This window comes from Nelumbo nucifera, chromosome 5 (genome assembly GCF_055504915.1).
Source record: "Nelumbo nucifera cultivar China Antique chromosome 5, China Antique-T2T, whole genome shotgun sequence".
Taxonomy (NCBI): domain Eukaryota; kingdom Viridiplantae; phylum Streptophyta; class Magnoliopsida; order Proteales; family Nelumbonaceae; genus Nelumbo; species Nelumbo nucifera.
In genome coordinates, this window is record NC_142653.1 from 63,961,902 (window position 1) to 63,985,219 (window position 23,318).

Consider the following 23,318-nt stretch of genomic DNA (forward strand, 5'->3'; position numbering starts at 1 on the left):
TGGAGTTCGATATGTCGTACATCGAGCGCCGAGTTGTGGTGTTGACTTGTGCATTTTGGAAGGCCAGTCTTAAGTTATTGAAGTCTGTTGTTTTGTTCTCTGAAAGATGCGCACCTTCACTAGGAGGTAGTTGAAGTTAGCATCGCCAAGGTCGCAGACAAGCTTGAGAGCTCAAGGCCGAACAATCGAGACAGCAGAAGATCCTTGTTGAGTATGAAGCAGAATTAGAAGATCTAAAAAGCTTTGAAGGATGTGGCTAGGCCCTGGAGTCTATTGTTGTGATGAGGTAGGAGTGGGCCAACTCGTGAATGTAAGACTGTTGTTGTAAACTGAAAGATAATGTGTACTGAATGTAAATAGTAACTTTCTACTAAATTGTTTTTTTCTATTGGTTGGTTATTTGTGCCTTAGTTACTTTACCGCATTACCGAAAGTCAAATGATATCCTAACTGATGTTTAATTGATATTGTATTTGAGAGAAAATAGCCATCATTTCCTATGAGAGAGGGGCTCGTGGGGCTTCTGCATCAAGCTAAGAGTCATCAGCCTCCACTCGCTTCAAAACGAAAGACTGTTAAGTGTAAACAAGTTAGTGAAAATAGTGTTGTGCTAACCATAATGGTAGTAAAACAAATGCATCAAAAGTACTAGTTATTACCAAATCAACTTTCTTTGGCTCCCTCCTTTAAGGATGGGAAGCCATTTTCTTCAGACGTCCGCCTGAGACACGGACAGGAGTAACTTTCTTTGGGGGAATTGGAACCACCAACTGTGCTGACTCAGTATCGGTTGCATCCTGTACTTCGGGCATTGGAGCTGGAGACTCCGCCTAGCCTCCTCAGGATCTGCTCATGGCGAGCACCTGTCATCAGCAACCCCAGCCTTGGATGATGCATCATATGATTCTGGGGGGTGCTACACAGCTGGTGTGGGTGGAGCAATAGTGCAAGGTACCTTCGTCGATCTAGCCCTCTTTGCCGTAGGAGGGCAGATACCTTCTTCACCTATCTCAAGAGTTGGGTGCTTACCCTTTCGAACAACACCCATGAATTCTCGCTCCTCTGCAATCATTGGTCTCAGTTGCAAATTAACTAGATCCTACTCCTGGTCTACCACATGACTAAGATGGGGAGCCATAACATGATGGGGATGAGGAATCGTAGACATGAACATTTGGAGGCCCTTGAACAGCAAGCACATGTATGCAAAGTGGAGGGACTTACAAGCCTGAGCCCTCCTGTACCCTGCAATGGGGAATCGTGAACTTCCCGGGAATGCTAAATCATGTCGACGGGTCCAAAATACGTCTTCCCTCGAAGACCACGGCAAATGGGCTCCAAGGTTGTCGTAGCCGAACTGGAACAGGACCCTATCAAGGTGATAGTCTGGAACTTGGGCTTCACCGGTACGATCCAAGTATGCGAGGACATTGGGCCATAGGATAAGATGTGCCATGTTTGCGACAGGATGCGTCACCTTCATAGCACACTATTGATTGCCATCCTTAGGAACAACAGTGCCGACACAAAACGGCATAGCATGCCGAACAGCTAGGGTGTAAGGCCTCTACATGAAACCTTCAATGGATGACAACTTCAACTCGACCTCATTTACCCTGAAGTCCTTGAGCCTTGTAGTGTGAAGCTATCACTTTCTACGGCAAACCCCCAATGAATGATCTTCGGTCTCGTCTCCCTTTAAGGTTGTGATGGTGACATTCATAGGGGAGAGTCACTAGGGTGTGACACTGAGCCCCAAACACCTACAAATGTACATAAACAAGAGGGGGGCAAAGATGTAACTGATACACCTCTTGTAGCTTGGATCCGTCATCTAATGGACTGTGTCATCCATCTGCTCTAACAAATACCCCAGAAATTCGGCAACCATCACCGCAAGAGGGACCAGCACTATGTGAAGGCCATAATCAGGAAGCCCTGGGAAAAGGAAACGAGATGTGACATACAGAATAAACGCCGCAAGGTGGCATTGGCTCTCCCCCATGTGCACCATTATGTCTCCCTTGTTATTGGCCTTAAACCAATAATTCACCCATTCTTCAATCGGCATTTTACCCTAAGCAGTGGACTGGTCTACCTGGGACATAAACTCCACAATCTCCCCCAATAATTCCTCAGAGAGACTCAAAACATTGGCCAAAAGAGACTCAAGGAACTCCAAATGATGGGTAGACACTGACCCACCGATAGGTAGTGCCAATAAGGCAACTACATCTTCAACAGTTATGCCGAACTCATTGAACACCCCACGAATGTATGAGTGCGGCAACACCAATGTTCCAAAACAGGCTTCACATATTTTACCCCCTCTTTTCCTAGAAGATTTATGAAGCAATCCACAAAACGGAGGAGCTCGGTGTCCTGTAGCAGACGATAGTACATCTAATTTTCCAGGATGTAGCATGCCCAACCCGAGTAGCTAATCGTGAATTTTGAGGTATCGATCCTTGGTTCCTGACACTTATATGATATATAGAGTGTGCTACGCGCCCATACAAACAAACTAAATCAATACCATCAATGGCATCGAAACGCCCTCCCTCCCCTATCAACACTGGCATAGGAGGCCAGAAACCTCTACCACCATCGGCCACACTGGCCGCTTCACATTCAGACAACATTTCTGTTGTATCCACAACTCTAATAAAATCAATGAACAGACAATGAGTTCTCTATTGGCAAGGAGCCATGGTTGACAGATAGGGAACGAGTAAGAAAACAAGAAAGAAATAGACCGGGAATAGTTGCTAGAAAGGCAAGGACGGAACAAAGAGAGTAAACTGACTGAGAATAGCAAGAGAGCATAGAAAAGAATGTATGCAGGCGTACCACCCTTTTAAAGAGCCCTCACATGTGTCGGGAATGCCAAACAGCACCAGGAAAGATGAATCGACATGATTACAATTTCCCCACCGACACTTAATGAAAAAGTAAAGTATTTAAAATTATAACCGTACCCCCAGATGGTAGGACAAACCGACACATTAATTAAAAATTGGCACTACATTGGCAATCGCCACTTTAAATGTTACATCCCGTATCCAAGCCACATGCGCAAACAAAGCGCATTTATTGGGAGATGATGATTAGGAAAAGTCCTAATGATGATTGCCATGTCATCGGCACATAACAACTTTCCCGTCCCTCCAACAGTAACCGAATGCGAAAAGTCGCCAAGTGAAAAATTACCAACTCGCATTGTGTATTCACGATAGACACCACTTTGATATACACAGAGGGGCTGAATGCCTATACTTTGACGTTCATCTCGTCTTTCAACAATTTACTTCCTGCCATTAGGCAGGGGCTGAGAACTTCGCTAACAAACCGAGCATAAAACTGCCTACTGAAAGAAAGCAAATTATCAAAAGACAAGAAGGCTGAATTACAGAATGAATAAAAGGCTAGCCCAAAATGAACATCCGAATTTCCATCCATACCACTAACAAACCGAATGCATGACTTCTTATTGACCGGTTCACAGCTTGTCAATAAGTAGGGGGATGACAACAAACCCAAATGCAAGATAGGGACGATTACCGGACTTAACACACAAAGATCAGTATGTCGCAACACACATTAATCCCTTTTTACATTGCTTTATCATAAAACCTCAAGACAAATCTGAGGATAAAAATGCTTATCAGAGCAAGGGGGCTAATGTAGGTACATAGTGATTGCTCAAACCATCAGAGCACAGAGGATACCAAATTTATACCACACGGATGCTTATAATGAGTTCATAACTCATCGAATATATGCGATAAACTTATAAATCATCGCATGACTACGATAAACTCATACTGAAAATGAGTTGTGATGAACTTTAGATGCACACAATCCTGTGGTGAACTTTGGACATGCACAGAGCTGCAAGGAGTTTGAAGTCATTGTACAATCGCAACAAATATAGGAATCACTGTAAACCGGGAATAAATATTAGTTGCAAGTGCGCCTTTAATCTACGTGCGTGGCATGATGCCCCGTGGGCCTTACAAAGGTGTGCCTACTAAATGATGACATCACTCATGTCACGTTGGTTAAATGGGTCACGAAAGGAAATAACAGACGTGGATTATGAGAATCTTCAGACGAAAGGAAAGTTCACCCTGAAGATATTTCGTAAGACACTTGGTGAAACCCTAGTAGTGTTCCCTGACGACCGATAGCGAATCCAATATTCCCTTTCCTAGTGGGAATCAAACACTTTTGGGTACTTCCTTTCGGGACCTCAGGATCTCTCCCTATAAATGGGGGTCCATCTCATAACGAGATCATCATTGTATCCCATCATCTTAACATTCACATTTTCCCTAGCCTCTAACCTACCCCTGCATCCGGTCTTTCTTTGTCTTTCAAATTGAAAAATAAATGTTTTTGATAGATTAGTTCATTGTTTCACATAGATTTACATGTAGATGTTGTCTGATGGTTATAAAAGCATACAACTAATGGAGGAAATGTCAATTTGATGTTTCCCTTAACATCCCTGGTTTATGTTTCTAGTAGAAACATTTCATAATTGTTTTAACTTAAAACGCCTAGGCAGTGCTTATGTGGCATTGCTTCAAGTAGAAACAGTCACGACAAGAAACATTACGTTGGTCATTTTATAGCAACATGGCTCTATACAAGCTTCTTGCAATAGCATTTTAAGCAACTGAATCAAAGCAGCTACCTAGAAAGATAAGTGCTCCCAAACAGGCCCTAAAACTCGAACTTAAGTACTTTTACACCTATCCACATATGAAGGTATATCTAGGTTAGTTTATGAGAAAAGAAAAAGAACACACTTTGGTGGCACTTGATAAATCTAAAGTTTGATGTCTGAAAAGTCAAAAAACTATTATTCAAGTTTGAAATTTGAAAAGAAGTAGAAATGATTTTATGCTTTTAGAGGCTCTAAAAATATAAGATCGTTTGAATTGGAACAATTCTCCAATGTCTAAAACTGTAAAAGTTATTATTTTTCCTTTGGCAATAGACTTTTTAATAATATTAAAAATATCAAGAATAAGATTAAAAAGCTATAATTATTAAATAGTAATATTTTTGTTGTAATTAATTAATATTATTACTATCTTAAATGATAATATTCAATAATATTATTACTTAAATAAATAATGTTTTTTTGCAATAATAAATAAAATTTTATAATAATAATTATTAAATGATATTAGTGGAGGCATTAATGTTATTTCATCACCATTAAAATGTGTCTGATTGCACTAAGATATTAGTGGAGGCATTAATAATTATAATAATAATTATTAAATGATATTATTACTATCTTAAAATAAGAAACCCCAAAAACAAGTAAATGAATTACACATTCACACCATGTAACATAATTATATATTCCGTTGGTTCAGTCCTGCCTATGCTAACAGGATACAAGCACTTTGTCCGTGGATGATTTAATTAATACAGCAAGATCAATTAGAAGTTTCTTATCTATAGGTTTCAACATGTATAGGAATATGTTTAAGACTCGCTAACATGACTGCTTATCTCATAAAACTCTGCACTCGTTAAGTTTCTTACAAAGTGCCCGTGTCTCTCTAACATCCTCTTGTTTAGGTTGAGCTTCTGCCATCTGTTGTTTAAGCATAGAAATTGTTTTTCCAAGCTTTAAAGTAACCTGCATAACTCAAACATGAATACGTAAGTTATATTCAAGTAACAACAAAACTAATTTAACATTAGATTATAGAATTTTTTGCACTTTCAACCCTTTCCATTTGAATTGCTGATCCGTATTAAACTATATTTTGGATATTTGATATAGAATTATATTTGATTGAACAAACATAGAATAGTTTACATTTAAGGATGGATTTGATAATAATAAATTTGAGTGGATTAAAATTACAATTGGAATTTTTATGGGATTTATGTGAACATGGATCCCACATCAGTCCATGTATTTTTATTTCAGATTAAAATTGTTTTAAATGCTTTTCTAGTCCATGTATCTTAAAGATAAGATATGGGTTTTAATTCTAGTCCATGTATCTTAAAGATAAGATATAGGTTTTAATTTGGGATATTTTATTTCGTTTGAAAATATTTTTAACTCGTTTTTTCCTAAAGGAGGGTTAACTACCTGTCTAAAAATAGTGTTTTTACTTTAGATTAGGTAACCACATGGGATCTCATTTTTAGATTTTTGCAATTATTATGGGTCTTCACCAAGGTTTATCACTTAGTGTGATCTCTAGGAAGCTTAGGTCTGGCTGAAACAAAGGAGCCACCACTCACTTAATTTAAGAGGAAATAGGTCTTCTGTAAACTTTGAAAATTGATTTTGCTTTGAAACATAGTGATTCCTTCTTCCACCTAAAAGGCATTTACCAAGTGACTCTAAATTTGGTAGGAGTGGGAGAGGGAAGGTGTTAGGCACCCCTCTCTCCAAGCTGTAAATGACAACCTGATATGGGAGTTGTTTAGGCTCTTAATTAACTTCACAAAATTTGAATCAATACAGATGGAGTTCTAAAATTTGCGAATAGGATCCCTTATAGCATATCTTAATCTCACTTTTAAGGGGACTTAGGCTCTTAATTTTTCCTAAATCCATCGTCTCATTCCCTCTAATTCTGAGATCACGTGAAGCTTGAAAAAAGCTTTAACAGCTCTAGAGCATAAATCTCAATTAATCTGAAATCGAGCTAAATGATATCTGAAAGGAAACTAAAGCAAAATTGACTAACAAGAAAGAAAAACTGATAATCCAAGTTAAGAAACTTACCTATTTGATGAAGCCTTGACTAAACTTTATAGGAGCAATTTCAGAGCCTGATAGTGACATCTTTTGAGATTTCTGAATGAAGGGAGATCTGGCAATTGCTCCTTGATGAGAAAGAGTGGATATTTGAGAATGGCTTTATCTTTATTGAAGGCTAGGACATGAGTACAGGGAGAAATTAAGCATTTTTTTTTGGTGAATTCTAATTTGAGATTTAAAAATTTTCTTAAATTCTTTGTTGAAATGGTTGGAAATTCAAGTGAGGGTTCTCTCTCTTGTTTTTTCTTTTTCTAAAATCTGCCCTTAAAGCTCAAAACATATCTTATTTATAGAGAGGGGAGGCTGGAGCAGGGAGATTAAATGAAGGGTTGACATTAACCCTTTTCATCTACTTGGCTTGTCCTCATCGGTCGAATGGGCCAGGGGGATTAAATGAAGGGCTAGCATCAACCCTTACTCTTTTGAGGTCTTAGGTTTGGACACATAAAGGAGCATTTTAATCTGGTGTATCAAAATAATCTTTTTTATTTTAATGGTTGAACAAGTGAATAAGGTCATGAAAATTGGCGTACTGGTTTTTCTATCATAATGATGAGGTGTGATTGGTCAAATAGGGTCGGGATGGTGGATAACAATGGCTAACAAGATTGGATTAATGAGATTTACTGAAATAAAATCTTTGCTCAATGGAAGGTCAAACATGAGAATTTTTAGATGAAATTTGATGGGTAGGAAATTTTAAGGTTTTAAGAATGCTCAAAAATGAAATCATGCTTGTTTTGGAAGGATTTGGAGGAATTTAAGGCTAAAATTTGGCGTGATTGATCGTTTAAAGGTTTTGTTTCATGTGATGAAGTCTGATCGTGTGGTTGGTGTGGTGATATGGCACAGTTGTAATTATAGAAAGGGAATCTTATACATTAAACGAAAGATCTTAGGGTATTTAAAACATGATTTGGTTTCTTGGGGTTTTTACATGTTTTAGAAAGAATGGTGGTGTTTGATCAGGTATCCAGGATAGGAAAAAAGTGGGTCGAAGAGGAGACCAAGCAAAAGTTGGGTGCTAACATTTAGCACTTATATACACTAACCATAGATAAATTGACAAAACATATTTAGGAGAGGGTGGTGCATGTTATTTGTTGATGACATTGCTTTAATTTATGAAACTATAGAAATGATTAAATGCAAAGTCAAGCATATAGGCACTTGCCTTAGAAACAATTTATTTTAAAATAAGTAAAACTGAAATAGAAATGTAAATTAGGATATACCTAGGATGCCACCCATAGAATTATCATATGAAGTGGGCATTATTTGGTACATTGGTTTGACATTATTCGGTGCATATGAAACTCAATTATGATATGAAACGCAATTTAACATTATTTGGTGCATTGGTTTGATAATTCATAACAAAAGAGAGATTGAGGAGGATGCCACCCATAGAATTAGAGCAGGATGGGCAAAATGAAGGAGTGCATTTGGGGACCACTTCATTTTACTTCCTAATTTAGTTTTCACAAAAAAATAAATATAAGACAAAGCCAAATCTAACGCAAAAGCAAACTAAAATTTACACTAAGCCAAATTACTCTTAGTGCATTCTCAAGCCATTTAAACCCATTTTATTGAAATTTGCAATATACAAAAGCCTATAGTATTTGATTTGGACTAATTTTCTTTGAAAAAAATCAAGGTTGTGTTTTCAATTTGGACTGAAATGCACACTACATTCTACCGTTGTCTCTTGTTTGGATGCATACTATCAAACATCTATATATACTAGTAATTAAGCACGTGTGTTGCACGTGAGAAATTTTTCTTTATATTATTATTATTATTATTAAATTTTGTATTTTGTTTCTGTCATAAATAAAAATAATTTTTATTTTAACAATAAATTTTATTTAATATGATGAATATATAACATTAGAAATCTTCCCAAATGTTTTCGGCAAAATTCAGTACTTTTTCATTTTTTGTGTTCTATCATTTTTCTAAATATTTATTATTCAATTATAGCATCATAAGTTTCTTTAAAAAGTTGGATCATTAATCCACCGTCTAGATAGAAAATTTTTTACTTAAATTTTATATTATAAACCGTTGTCATATGTTTCATTTAACTACAATTTTCTCAAAAACCGTAGCTAAAAATTGATCCACAATTGAGTCTTTAGCCACGAAAAATGCACAAACTGTGCCTATATGAAACCTTTAGCTATGGTTTTTTTAGAAAAAGTGTAACTCTAAGTTAATTAAAATTTTCTTTTTAGCTACGAACATAAGTTAGACCATTACTATATATGGTTTATAGCTACCGTTTTATCTGTCGTTATAGATACAGTTTATGCTCATTTTTGCCTTTAACTATGAACTAAAACCGTAGCTAAAAGTCACTTATAGCTACGGATCATACCTTCTGTAACTATATGCTATAGCCATTGCAATATTGGCTATGGTTTCTCATCCAAAGCTAAACCATAACTATAAACCTATACGGTTTTCTTTAACTTTCAGCTACGTACGGTTTTATCCGTAGCTAAAGGTAATTTTTAAAATCTTATAATATGGGTATTTGTCAGCCTAGCAGTTTTAAATTTTTAAACAATCACTATACATTTATTATTAGAGATTTCTTTACTTTTCCAAGAAATATCTATAATTAGGACTGAACACTTTACGAAATAAATGGAATAACAAGGAGCAATTCCTACCTCTTTTTTAATTTCTTTGACCCGATCCTGATATGCCTTGTCAGTTTGTTCATGCAGTTTTATAAAAAGCTCGTTTTTATATGATTTTCCGTCATTCTCGGCCAACACCTTGTCCACAAGGGAGTAAAATTGCTTCACTTGATAATCTCTTTTTTCTTTATCCTTGGTTTTGTTATCGAAAGCCAGAATCCGGTTTTCATAAGAGCCAAGAACTACCTGCATACACATTAACAAAAACAGAAACAAAGATATTATTAATATTTAACGTCTCCTATGAAAGTAGTAGTGCATATTAGTTTTTTTTTTTGTGTAAAATAGGAATATTTTAAAATCGATCTGGAGAACGAATCAGTCAAGGGTCTGGTTTTCGGGTCGAATGGTCTAACCATTCAAATCGAACAATCAATCCATTCTAACAAAAAAATAAAAAATGGTCAAAATCATTGAACGATTCAAACGATTCAACCACCCGGGCCAACGATTTGCTGACCGAATCAACACTTCTTTTATAGATATCCAGTTTTGGTGAAAAACAGACCGGTTCCCAGTTTTTCCGGTCTGACCGTCCGGTCCAATCCGGTTTTGAAAACCATGGTGTTAAGAATAATAAAGTAATTTATAATAGATGAAGCAGGTAATGGCTTCACACTATATACTAGAGATCAATTTATTATTATATAGAGATTTACATTATATTGCTTAGTTAGCTTATAGCATGGTGTTATTGCATCAATAGATGCATTCAAGTACTTAAATAGAATACTTAAATAGGGTTGGGTGTTAAGTACTGTGGCTATTTTTCTACTTGAAATGCTGCCATATCAGTGCCATTTAGGCATTTTGATTTTAATGGTCAATAATTTTGAGACTGTTTTGAATTAAAACAGCCATAAAATGTTTCTACTTAAAATGTAAATAAGGGTATATCTGTTTTGAGAGGCAAAGTCTTGACTAAAGTGGTGCTGACATGGATATTTCTCACCAAATAGGATTCAATTCCAAAGAGTGTTTTTTTTTTTTTTTTTACTTCGAACAAAGAGTTATTTTTGTTTTAAGTATAAATGGCAGTTCAATCAAATAGAAGTTTTATGGCATAATTCTTAAACTAAAACATATTAATGCTATAAATGTGTCTACCTTAATTGCTTAGTTTTACTGGCCAATAGTGATGTGTAAATATTATAGCAATAATTTGAAATTAAATCTATTGATTAAAATAATAATGAATATATTTTATAAATAGGAATAGTAGAAGAGGTTTCAACTTTCAATTGCCAATCTAGCTCTAAAGCAAGATGTGTCTTTGGTATAAAAGAAAAGGTGACATACAAAATTGTAGTAATTATCATTCAACCAAGCTAGTTTAGAAATGGTGATTGAGCAAATAACCAAGAAATGAAATTAATGCACAAAAAATTATTTTGAATCCATGCCATGGAGATCAACTATGGAACCTAGTTTTTTCATAGGGGAATAATGAAAAAGTTTAGGCCACTGTAAATGAGAGTTGGGGTAAACTATACACCCCGGTCCAATTTTGCAGGCATTTGGTAGAGGTGTTAATACACCTCGTAAATCGGTGTAAAAATCCATCTTGTCAGTATTTTCCTCAAAAATTGGTGAAAAGTTTACATCAAACTCCATCTCTTTTAAATTAAATGAAACTTCTCTATCTCCATATGAAAACAGGGCCTAAGGCTTTTGTCATCTTGTACTTTTCTCCTCGAAGATATCCTTCCAAATCTAGGGCAAGGGTTCTGGCATCATGAAAAAGCAGTGAAGAGAATCGACAACCAAAAAAACTAAAACCGGTGAGAACACAAGTGTTCACTAGTCAATGCCTTCTTAGTTGGGTTTGAAAAGAAATCTCTGATTCTGACTGGAGAAAACCAAACCGATGAGAAAATGAGCAGCCATCGTCATCAATTGTTGTCTCTCAGATTCTGAGCGGAGAAAACTAAAACAGGTGAGAACACGAGCAATCATCACCAATAATAGTCGTCTCTTAGATTCTAAGCGGATAAAACTAAAACCGGTGAGTACATGAGCAACTATCATCATCAATGGTCGTCTCTTAGATTTTGAGCGGAGAAAACTAAAACCAGAAAGAACACGAGCAACTATCACTAGTGATGGTCATCTCTCAGATTCTAAGAGGAGAAAAGAAATCTTTGATCAATCTCCTTCTCCCCCGGTTCTCTCTTTCTCTCTCTACCTTTCTGGTAAAACTCCCACTGCAACGAACTAGAAAACAGAGTAGCCTCCATTTACATTGATGTAACCAAACAGGACGAGTGTAAATGGGCACAATGGTCGGTCCATATTCTACACTCTCACTAAACCATCGTATCTCAACTCCATCAGTGTAAAAGTGCATTTACACCAAAAACAAATGCAGCCTTAGGGAATAGAGGAAAGATCAACACTTAGTATGTTTTTACTTAAAAAATGCATTTCACAGGGTCTTTATAGAAATCTTTTGGTGTGTTTTAGCACAATATTAGAATAAGATTCGTATAACTTAGTTAGATACCTGAGATTGGTGGATACAGGTTCAAAAGTACTTTACCTAGCTTGGCTTAAACTCGACAAGACCTAGATATAGGGTTTATGTACCTATGAATCTAGTTTAAACATGACCGGTTGACAACTTTAGTCTCTAAGAAGAAATTTAGGATCCTTGCAGCAAAAAAAGACAAAAAAAGTAAGATCCTTAGGTAGAATTACATATATGTAATTATAGGCTTTTTTTATTGTGAAGGGATGAGATTAGTTTGGTGCCTTTAATTCCCAATGAAAGGCTTTTCTATATGTTAAAGGTTTTATCATAGATAAAAAGTGGTTAAAGTAAGATTTGATTGTTAAATAAAGGGTCATTTATTAAAACACCCCCTATAGTTTCATGGAAAATGACAATTTTAACCTTATAGTTTGCATTTTACTAAAACAACCCCTATAAAAATACTTTTATAAAAATGCTTTTATAAAAGTAATTTAATAAAAGTATTTTCATAAGGGTATATTTTGAAAATTTGAAAGAAAATGAAGGACAAAATAATCACAAATGCTTATTTAAGTGCTTATTGGAGAAAAAAGACTACCAAATACCCAATATGAAATAAGTGCTTATTTTAAAAAGTTGGGTGCCAAATGCAAATAAGTACTTATTTCAATAAGCACTTATTCAATAAGTACTTATTTTTAACATAAGCACTCCCAAACATGGCCTAAATTAAATTAGTTTTCAAGAATTGTAGATAGAGTTGTAGAACTTTTGTACATGAATCATAGTTAGACTAAGTGGGTAATATCAAAATGAGTATAGTAAGAATAAGAACTAGGGAAAATTATTGCAAACAGTGCTGAACACTAAAGCTACTAATAGGTGTTGTTTTGGGGTGCAAATTAATAGAGTGTAAAGGAACAAGGAAACTTCCATTAGTGAAGATTGTTTGCTAACATTTTCTTGTACAATAGAGATTTTCTTACATATCATATTATCTTTAGAACATATACAAATACAAGAAAAAGGTATAAAATTAATAAAAGGAAAACTAATAAAAGATAACAATAAATACATGGGAGATCTTGTGATTAAGAGTCAAAAACTGATTAATTTGCTTTTATTTATTTCAACTAACATAGATTTAAGGGCATATAGCTTTCCCTGATGAAGTAGTTTAATTTGATTTAACATGGGGCATTGGTTCACTCCAAAAGATATGTGATTGATGTTATTGAGTGGAATCCACTTATGGGTTTTTGTAACTTTTAGGTCTCCTAAATAGTCTATTTGAGTTAAAGTGCTCAGATCTAAAGAAATGTTCCTAAAAATATTGAAAAGTGTAATGAATACACTTGGAAAAGGTTCAACTTGGGGGCTATTTGATAACAGTTGAAAATGCTGAACTGAAAAGCTTATTTCTTTGTCTTTTAACGAATAAACTTTTAAGAAGGTTGTGTTGTGGGTTCCTTAATGGTTGAAGCTGAAATTACATAGATCACTATACCACCATAAAAAAAAATTATTGTTAATTATTTTAACAACTAAAAAACTAAAAGACAAGCAATGCTTTTTTTTTTTAATTTATTTCAGCAACTTTAACCTTTATCAAATGACCCCTAGGGTTGAATAATGAATTCAAGGGATAGCATTCACTATTAAAGGGTATTTTTTCTCAGGGTATGGTAAGTGGGTCCCATTGATCAATTTGAGAGCCCTACCGAAACTCCAAACCAACTAAAAGTGAACTATTCATCCAATTGGGGCTTAAACGGGTAAAGTTTGATCTAAACTCTTTGTAGGGTGTATTTTAAGGTGAAAATAATCAATTTGGGCATATTTAGTAGGTTTTTCAATCATTAAATGAATTAATGATTTACTTAGGTCTATTTAATTAATTTATTTCAGTGAATGACAAAAATTAAGTGGTAATTAGTAATCATTTTTCTAATATTAATTCATAAAATATCCGTGTATGACTAAATGAAATAATAGTATCATGATCAACAAAACATATAAAGGTGTCAATGGACCGGTTTTGGATTGGACCTCGTCCAGTCCAAAATCAATTTGGAACGATTGGCGGACCAACAAGACATATTGGATTGGACCAATCCGATCGAAAATATTTATTAAATTGGATTGGACCTGGTCCGTCCATAACAAATTTATATTGGTTTGGGTTGGGTTAAGCCAATATCTGATCTATTAATATAAGATAAGGATATATGTGTCAATGGACCAGGTTTGGGTTGAAACCAATCTAAATCAAAATGAATTTGAACAGATTGAATGGTCCAGACATTGAACTGGACTGGTCCAAATTGGTCCAAAACATTCATTAGATTGGATTGGACCTAATCCATTTATAATAGACTCACATTGAACTGGATCGGATTCGACCAAATCCAATCCAATTGACACCCCTAAAAACATATACAGTAGTGACAAACAAATCAAATTTCACAATAAAAGAAAGGTTGATTTCGAAGTGAAACATAACCTTCAAAGGCTGATTGCATTCACCAGCCAAGATATCATCTAATGTCTCATCATCATCCAGTTCATCTTCATGAGTGAAAACAATGATCACATAATTGGTAATATTAGCTCCAAAAAGAATCTTTAGGCTTTGGATTGCAGTTGCTTCCTCTTTCCTAAAAGGGGAATTAAGAGATAAAACCACAACAATTGCGTGGATCCCATCCTTCGCTAATTTAATACAATTAACAATCTCATTGATGACGAAATCAGCTCCAAGTGAAAAATTAATGAGTCCTGCAAAAAAAAAATCCATCAATATTTGGAAAAATCTATACTGCAAGCTAGAGAGACATGATAATACCGGAGAGGTATTCACCATTCAAAAACCCCGGTGAATTTTGATTAAGACCAAGTGATTGATTACCAAGTTTTATGACACCGATTCATTGGTGACAAGTTTTTCAGTATCATAGTCGAACCCTTAATATTTTATTTAACAGCAGTTTGACTGTTTGATCATAATTGGAAGCCCTGAAAGGTAAAAAAAACTTAAAATAAGATGCATTTTCTATCTCTTATGGAGATAAATAACATTTTATCGGAATAATTGAATGAAATTATTGATGCTATTAATGTTCGGGATTTAGTTCTTTAAATTCTAAAGTTAAATAGAGCCCTCTTTGTAAAGTTCCGTACCTTTTATGGCCATTTTCTTGTGATACAAGGGTTCTTATACATTTATAAACCATGAAATGATATTCTGTATGGCTAGTATTCTGATTTTTTTATTCATGTATTTTAATAAATTTTGTTTGACACTCATTTTTTATTTTATAAATTTAGTTTATTATTTTATTTAATTTTTGTATGTATATCTTTATTATTTAATTTAAAAAATTAAATCAAGTTTTATTTTTAATTAATAACCCACTTTACAGATCCAAATTTATTTGGAATGAGTTTTTATTTTTTTTCCTTTTTTTTAGATGTAAATACCCCCGACGTTTTTGAGAGTAGAGGTAACTACCATTTGAGTGGATGAACACATGTTTGAAGAAAGAGGCTTTTTGTTTGAGTCTGAGAATAACCACTTTTAATTGAAATGCTCTTTCTTGAAAAAATAATGCCATGTTTGGTTTAACTCTCATTCTTTTTCATTCTTACCCAAGATGAAATTCTAAAATGGAAAAGAATAGGTAAAAATAGGCAGAATGAGAAAATATTGCTATGAACCAAACGTTTTTTTCGTAAAAATGAATTCTTTTTAGACTAACAAGTGTCCTATGTTGCTCATTTTCATTCTTAAAAAAAAAAAAATTGTGCAAGTATTCACAAACCGCCAGCCTAGGTCTTCAATAGTCAATGTTTACCAATTGGCATAGATATTTTGTAAAATGTACTTTCGTAGAAGTGCTTTTATAAAAGTACTTTCATAAAAGTGCTTTTATAAAAGTACTTTCATAAAAGTGCTTTAGTAAAGTACTTTTATAAAAGTGCTTCCATAAAAGTATTTCCGTAAAAGTGTTTTTACAAAAGTACTTTCGTAAAAGTACTTCCATAAAAGTATTTTCATAAATGTACTTCCATAGAAGTGCTTTTATAAAAGCACTTTTGTAAAAGTATTTCCACAAAAGTGCTTTCATGTAAAAGTATTTTCATAAAAGTGCTTTTGTAAAAGTGATTTCATAAAAGTGCTTTGATGTAAAAGTAGTTTTATAAAAGTGATTTCGTAAAAGTACTTTTATAAAAGTGTTTTCATAAAAGTACATTTGTAAAAGTGCTTTTGCAAAAGTAAACATCTATGATAATAGTTTTATAGGTAGAGTTTCCTCAAAGAATGAAATGAGCAAGATGGGGCATGATTATTTTTCATGTTGTAGGCTAGTCAATTTTTGTGTTCTGATGTTGATTTTTCATTCTAAAAAGAATGTGGTCATTGGAAAGAATTTTGTAACCAAACACTCTAATGTTATTCATTATTGCCCATTCTTGAAATGAGCAAGAATTACGAGAATGAGGCAACCAAACATGGCCTAAGATGCCACTTGTCTAAGGGCCTTTCTAAGTGAGATATTCATATCCTCCAGGGAAAGTTCTCCACAAGGTGTTTCCTAGTTATAGGCATTAGGGTTCTAAATGATTTTATATCCCATGTTTTGGGCTTTTGACATTTTGGTACAAGGATTGGTTAAATAAAGGATAAGTTACAAATAGATACCCTAGAATTTCAATTGCAACACTTGAGTTTCCTGAACTCTAAAAAATAGACACTTGGATCCATCCATTATTATTCCGTTAGTTAAACATTACATAATCACAAAAATGCCCTTATTGTGTATTTTTTAGATCACTCTGCGGAGTAAAATCATCACTAGAGAATGCCCTTGTTGGAAAATTTGAATATATTATTTGCTGTCCATGTGAGAATGTCATCATGGGGAGACATTTTACTTGAGAATGATCTCAAAAATATACAAGAAGGGTATTTTTGGTATTATGTCATTTTTAACTAATGGAATACTAACGGATGGACCAAGTGTTTATTTTTTAAAGTTCAGGGTACTCAAGTATTGCAATTGAAAGTTCAGATGCCTATCTATCATTACCCCCAAAGTATAGGGTACCTATATGTAATTTACCCTTAAGGCTCAGTTTGGAAGGAGTATAAATACAAATATGTACAGTGCAAAACCCTGTACTTTGAACTATTTTGTGTGTATAAATACACATGTATAGTTTGGAAGGAGTACAAATGCAAAATTGTACAGTACAAATACAAGTAATATAATACAAAATACAAGGTTTTGCACTCTACATAATTGCATTTGTACTTCCAAACAGAGCCTAAATAAAACAAGAAAAAAGCATTGCCATAGGCTTGGTCTGTGGGAAAGGGAAATGATGGAAATGAATGTTTCCCATTTTTTTATTGAAAGATGCTATAGGTGAGGTGGGAAATGGCTAGTATTGTACTTCTCAATTTTTGGAATTAAGGTCTCACAATTTGTTGCGAAAAGAGTGTCAAAAAAAGCAAGGTGGCATTTGATAAATCTGAAATTTTAGATCTGAAAAGTTAAAAATATATTAAAAGTGTCTGAAATCTGAGAAGAGGTATGAATGCTTTTCTACTTTTTAGAGGCTCTCAATAGATAAAATTGTTTGTGTTGGATCAACCTTTCAACATCTAGAATTCCCTAAATTACTATTTTACCCCTAAAATAGACTATGTGGTAATTTTGAGTTCGATTTTCATTATTTCATATAAATTAATTTATTAAATTCAAAATAATATTAAAAATATGAGTAAATTATAAAAAATAAAAATTATTTATTAAAATAAGAATAAAATTGAAAAATACATATAAATTTATATTAAAAATAAATTATTAAGAGTTAAAATAATAACAAAAATAGTAATAAAGTCCATGAAACAATGAAAAAATATTTAATAATTATCAAATTATTAAATTAAAACTATTAAAAATTTATAAAATAATTAATAATTAATACAAATAAAAATTATAAAAAATAAAAACATTAATATTTAATAAAAATATAAATTTAAAATAAATCTATAATTTGATAATTATTATAAATAAATTTATAAGTTATAATTCAGATTCTCTCGAAACTTTCCCTGTCGCTTCCTTCTCCCTCTCATGAACTCTACAGACAGAGAACTCGAGCCGTTCAAATCTCCATCAACTCCCTAGTGTTATCTGGCTCTCCGCCAGAAAAGAGCATAGGAGTTGTCATTGTTGGAGCTGGGTTTCAAATCTTCATTACTATCTGGATCGAGGATTTCATTCAAACTGATGTTGTTGACTGAGAACTGTTGTTGGAGTTGGGTTTCAAATCTTGTTACTGCCTATATCTAGGGTTTCCTTCAAACGTTGCCGATTGAGAACAACGATAGTGGCGGCTGGCAGGAAGATGGGGGAGGGAGGGAGGGAGGGAGAGGGAAATCGAACAGGACCGCCAACTGAAAACTCTGCTACTAAGAAATTGAATAGCACTGCCACCAACCGACTGAGAACAATGATAGTAGCGGCCAGCGGGAAGACAAGGGATAGAGAACGTGAGAAAGAGGAAGGGAGGGAGAGGAAAATCGAACAAGACCACCGATTGAGAACGCTGTTGTTGAGAAATCAAACAAGATTGTTGTCGGTCGACTAAGAACAGCGACAGTGGCGGCTGACGAGAAGACAAGGGAGAGAGAAAGCGAGAAAGAGGGAGGGAGGGAGAGAGAACGCCCTTCGAGTCTTGTCTACATCACCGATGGTTAGGAGTCGAATGAAAAAAAATGGGTTTAAAAAGGGATGTCCATTTCAATATTATGAGGGGCATTTTAAGACCTTCAAACACATCTGAAACACGTGTAGCCCGTTCAGTGATGGCCCGCGATCTAAATATTTCAGATCTGAAATTCAATTTCAGATCAATTTTAAGATGTATAATCAAACATTTCTGGAGTCTAAAAAGTAATATTTTCAGATTCATACCTCTTAAAAGCATTATCAAACGCCACCTAAGACTTATCCGACTCAAGCTATATGAATAAAAAAAAGAGTGATTTCTTTTCTTTTCATTTTTTTACAACATCCCAATCATCTCTCCTTGTACAACTAATTAACTAAATTATAAAACATAAGATATGCGTTTGGTTCCGTTGACGTTTATTGAAAAAACGTCGTTACATTAGCGCCACATAGGCGTTGGCATTTATTACATATGAAACAAGATGAAATAACTGTTTGGTTTCACTGTTTATCAAATAAACGGTAAAAACTGAAACGCTTTGATTTTTGTGTATAGGGAGGGCATTTGGGGAAATGCCAAGTTCTTGTTTCCCCAATGTCCCAATGTTTCTTGAAATCAAATGATGATGTGTCACACTTTAATATGTATTAATTTGAGGTAGAGAATAAAAAACCTTTAAAATGAAACCCAACCAAACAATAAAAACTGAAAACGTTTAAAGTAAAAAACATTTAAAGTAAAAAACGTTTAAAGTGAAAAAGCATAAATAAACGGCCGCCCATAAACATAAATGAAACCAAACACCCACAATAAAAAAATTAAATTTCTGTTTGGCTCTCTGTGATTTAAGTTTTATTGTAATATATCATCCTCTTAGCTATTAAACAAAAGCATATTATGTTGCTCTGAATGGTTTTATTCAACTGTATTCTGCTGATTCTTTTGCTGAATGAAATTCTGGTGTTTCCCGAAAAAAAAAGAATAAACAAAAGCAGACAATAAAACTCTTCAACCAAAACATACCAGGAGTGTCGATAGCTTTCACAACTCTGCCATCTACGACAGATTGCTCCATTTCAGAAGTACGTGTAACTGAACTCAAACTGCGTTTTGAGGCGAAGGCAGAGCTTTTCAGGATGGTATTTCCAGTTGCACTTACGCCGCTCCCAGTACTTCCAAGTAAAACTACAGTCAGCTCATTAGACAATGCTGGACAATAATCTTCAATACTTATGATTCTCTCGCCCATCGCTGATGAGGTAAAATTTTCTGAAGAGAAGCAAACCTACTGTAAATGAGAATCTATTTATTCAATTTTTTAATAGCAGAGAAACCAAGGGTTGCAAAAGAAAACTTACATCTCACTCTTGTTTATGAATTAAGACGTACCCTTTCAAGTATTTCAGATAGTCTGGGAGCTAAGGAGTAATTAGACGGTATTTATATGCATGAGGAGATAAAACCGAATGTTTAATAATGGGATGTATTAGTGGGAAGGTGGACATAAGTGAAATGGACAAAAGGCATCTACGATTAATTCTGAGCTGCAAATGGATGTTGAAAGAAGATGCGAATTATATCAACAAGGTATCAACCACAACAAGAGGGTTGTCAGGTTGTGTTCAGTTCTAATCTAGTGCTGGTGCACATCAGGCCTACAGTTTTCCCCAATAATACTTCTGGCCCCACCTACATACATACACCAATGATATATATTATACTGGATATAATTAATATAAAATAGTGTTCTCAAAACCGGATCACACTGGACAGTTGGACCAGAAAAATCAGGAATTGGTCACCCGTTTTATTTCAAAATCGTCTTTTGGCTAAAAACCATTGATTTGATCAGAACCGCTGACTTAGGTGATCGAATTGTTGACTTAGATAATGATTTTTGATTGTTTTTTTGCTTTTTTAACTTTTTTGTCAGAGCGGACAATCTGTTTGGACCAGACAATTGAACTGTTTGACCCAAGAACCGGACCCAAAACGATTTCTTGTCTGATCCAATTTTGAAAACCTTGATATAAAATATTTATTTTATACATAAAAAACGGTCAAAATCACTCAGTGGGTTGGGGGGTTAAAGGGATCAAATCCCTTTCCTCAGGTGGTAAGCCCTGCCTGGCCTGGCCCATGATCATCCCTATTTTCAGATCCTAGTCATGAATCACTTGACCTTCAATGAACCGGTTCGTGACCCAATGAGTTTTTTTGATAAAAAGTTGAGTCGTAGGAAATAAGAAAGAAATAAATTCAGTACAATGCTGGGACCCGGGCTAGCTTTTATTCGTTTGGGATGGGTGGGAAGAAATCTGATTCGCTTAGCTCTCTTTCGGATAATTATGCCTCTTGGTGTTGACATCCTAGAAGGAATATGTGCTCTCTTTTTTTATTCCCCCATTCAAATATCTATCGGATGTATTTTGCTACAATTATTAAAGCAGATGTTTGTTTTGGTTTGAGTATAAGTCATAAAAGTTAAATTCAAATATATATCATACCAGTGGGATCTGTGTGATCTATGGGACTTTGTTAAACGGAAACTAAACAATAGAAATATATAAGAGTATATAATTATTTTATATTTTAATTATTTAAATGATTAATAATTATTTATATTTTATATACTATTATTATTATTTACAACAAAAAAAGTAACAATAATTAATTTCAGGTAGGGTTGTTGATCAAACTGATGAAATCAACCACCTTGACACAACTCGACTCGAGTTAATTGGTTTTCTAGTATTTTCGATTGGATTAGGTTCAACCATTTCACAACCCAAATAGGTTGGGTCAATTTCGGTTTGGTCATTTGTGAACCGACCCAACTATAGATATATATTAATATTTTATATTTTAAATATATATTTTTGTAAACAAAAAAGTGAGAAAATTCATATATTTCTTAGTCTAAACTATTTTATATCATAAATTTAATTTAGTTTTTTATACTAAATCTTTTAAGCCAACCGACCAAACCGATACAACCTGAGTTGGTTAGTTTTTACTAATGGTCAATCGGCTTTGGGTGACCAACTCCCCAACCTGACCAGGTCGATTTGGTCGGCCAAACAACCTACAACTAAACTGAATAGACATGTGACTATTGAAAACTTATAGCAAAAATACAATTATTGAAAACAAGTTTATAATGAAAATACAATTATTGAAACTAAATTTATAATAAAAATACAATAAATAACTAGTAAAAATACAATAAATAATGAAAATATATTAAATTAGCTAGTCAATAAATAGTGTAATCACAAAAATAATTTAATCTTTAATAAATATTATTCAACAAATTATAACAAAAATACATAATTACTAAAAATAAATTTATAACAAAAATACAATAAGTTCAACAAATTAAATCAAAAAAGTTAAATAACAATAGTTTAATCTCCAACAATTATTGAAATTTTTTTTGTTAAATAACAAAACAAAATTATATTGATACATAATTACTAGAAATATATTTATCACAAAAATACAATAAATAATTACTTAAAATACAATAAATATTAATTTTAGTATAAATAAATATATAACAAATATATTAAGACTTTGAAATTATTATTAATAAATATTTTTTTTCAAATTTATTTTCTAGAACTATTAATTGATATTAGTGACATTAGTTATTTAAATAGTATCATTATTTAAAATTTTAAAATATTAACTAGTTATTAAATTTAATAATTTGTAAAATTATAATTTATACTATAAATACATCATTTCATTATTAATTTTGTAAAATATTAAATTATTATTAATGATAATATTGTGGAATATATTGTAATTATTTTTCTACTTTTAAGAAATTTTTTAAATTTATTACATAATTTCGTTATTTTAAATATTTAAAATTTCATTATGTTTAACATTTCATTATTTAAAATATTTAGTTATTTAAATACTTAAATAATATGTAAAATATTTAACATTTTTTGTTATTTTAAATTTATTATGTAATATTAAATGTTTTGTTGTATAATTATTTTTCTATTTTGAATATTTTTTATTTAAGATATTTAGTTATTGAAATATTTAAATTTTATTATTTGAATAACATTTAAATTGATTAATCCATAAAATTATAATTTATATTGTTAGTACATAATTTTGTAACGAATTCTGTATGAATAATATGAATGTTATTAAATCTATTCTAATTATCTTTTTTGTGTTTTTAATAAATATTTCGAAGTTATTATATAATTTTATTATAATATTTAAATAATGTAGATAAAAAGTGGGGGAGAGGATAAATAGGAATTTGAGATAATGTAGATTAAATAACTTAGATGTATTGAAGCTTTTTATTAGTTAATTATTGTATTTTCATTATAAATATATTTTCAGTAATTGTGTATTTTTTCTATAAATTTTCAATAATTATTGGAGATTTAACTATTGTTATTTGTTAGAGATTAGACTATTAATTTAGCTAAAATTAGGAGTATTGTTCACTAGTCAGGCTTGGAAGTTGGTCACTTGAAATTGACTAACCATTAGTGATATATTTTCAGTAATTGTGTATCTTTTCTATAAATTTTCAATAATTATTGGA

The 23,318-nt window shown here is 33.0% G+C and overlaps 1 protein-coding gene across 4 annotated transcripts; it reads right to left on the reverse strand.

Annotated features, from left to right (window-relative positions):
• Window positions 1-5,342: 5,342 nt before the first annotated feature.
• LOC104588622 (immune-associated nucleotide-binding protein 9-like) lies at window positions 5,343-20,233 on the reverse strand. 4 transcript variants are annotated; one of them, XM_010246639.2, is made up of 6 exons: window positions 20,095-20,233; window positions 19,760-20,005; window positions 14,496-14,770; window positions 9,490-9,705; window positions 6,773-6,860; window positions 5,343-5,662 (listed from the first exon to the last, which is right to left on the reverse strand). In XM_010246639.2, exons 2-5 carry the CDS (start codon window positions 19,983-19,985, stop codon window positions 6,813-6,815), a joined length of 765 nt encoding a protein of 254 aa, XP_010244941.1. In that variant the 5' UTR covers window positions 19,986-20,005; window positions 20,095-20,233; the 3' UTR covers window positions 5,343-5,662; window positions 6,773-6,812. The 4 variants fall into 4 exon arrangements, with proteins under 4 accessions (XP_010244941.1, XP_010244938.1, XP_010244939.1 ...); XM_010246637.2 differs by having other exon boundaries at window positions 5,468-5,662; window positions 6,773-6,873; XM_088889032.1 differs by having other exon boundaries at window positions 5,468-5,662; window positions 6,773-6,923.
• Window positions 20,234-23,318: the final 3,085 nt, after the last annotated feature.

Excerpts from the sequence above, each read along its gene's own strand:
- LOC104588622 (XM_010246636.2), bottom strand. The coding sequence starts at position 19,985 with ATGGGCGAGAGAATCATAAGTATTGAAGATTATTGTCCAGCATTGTCT. Across the intron at positions 9,706-14,495 it reads AATGCAATCAGCCTTTGAAG|GTAGTTCTTGGCTCTTATGA; the intron begins GTTATGTTTCAC and ends ATGTGTATGCAG. Across the intron at positions 5,663-9,489 it reads TCAAAGAAATTAAAAAAGAG|GTTACTTTAAAGCTTGGAAA; the intron begins GTAGGAATTGCT and ends TGAGTTATGCAG.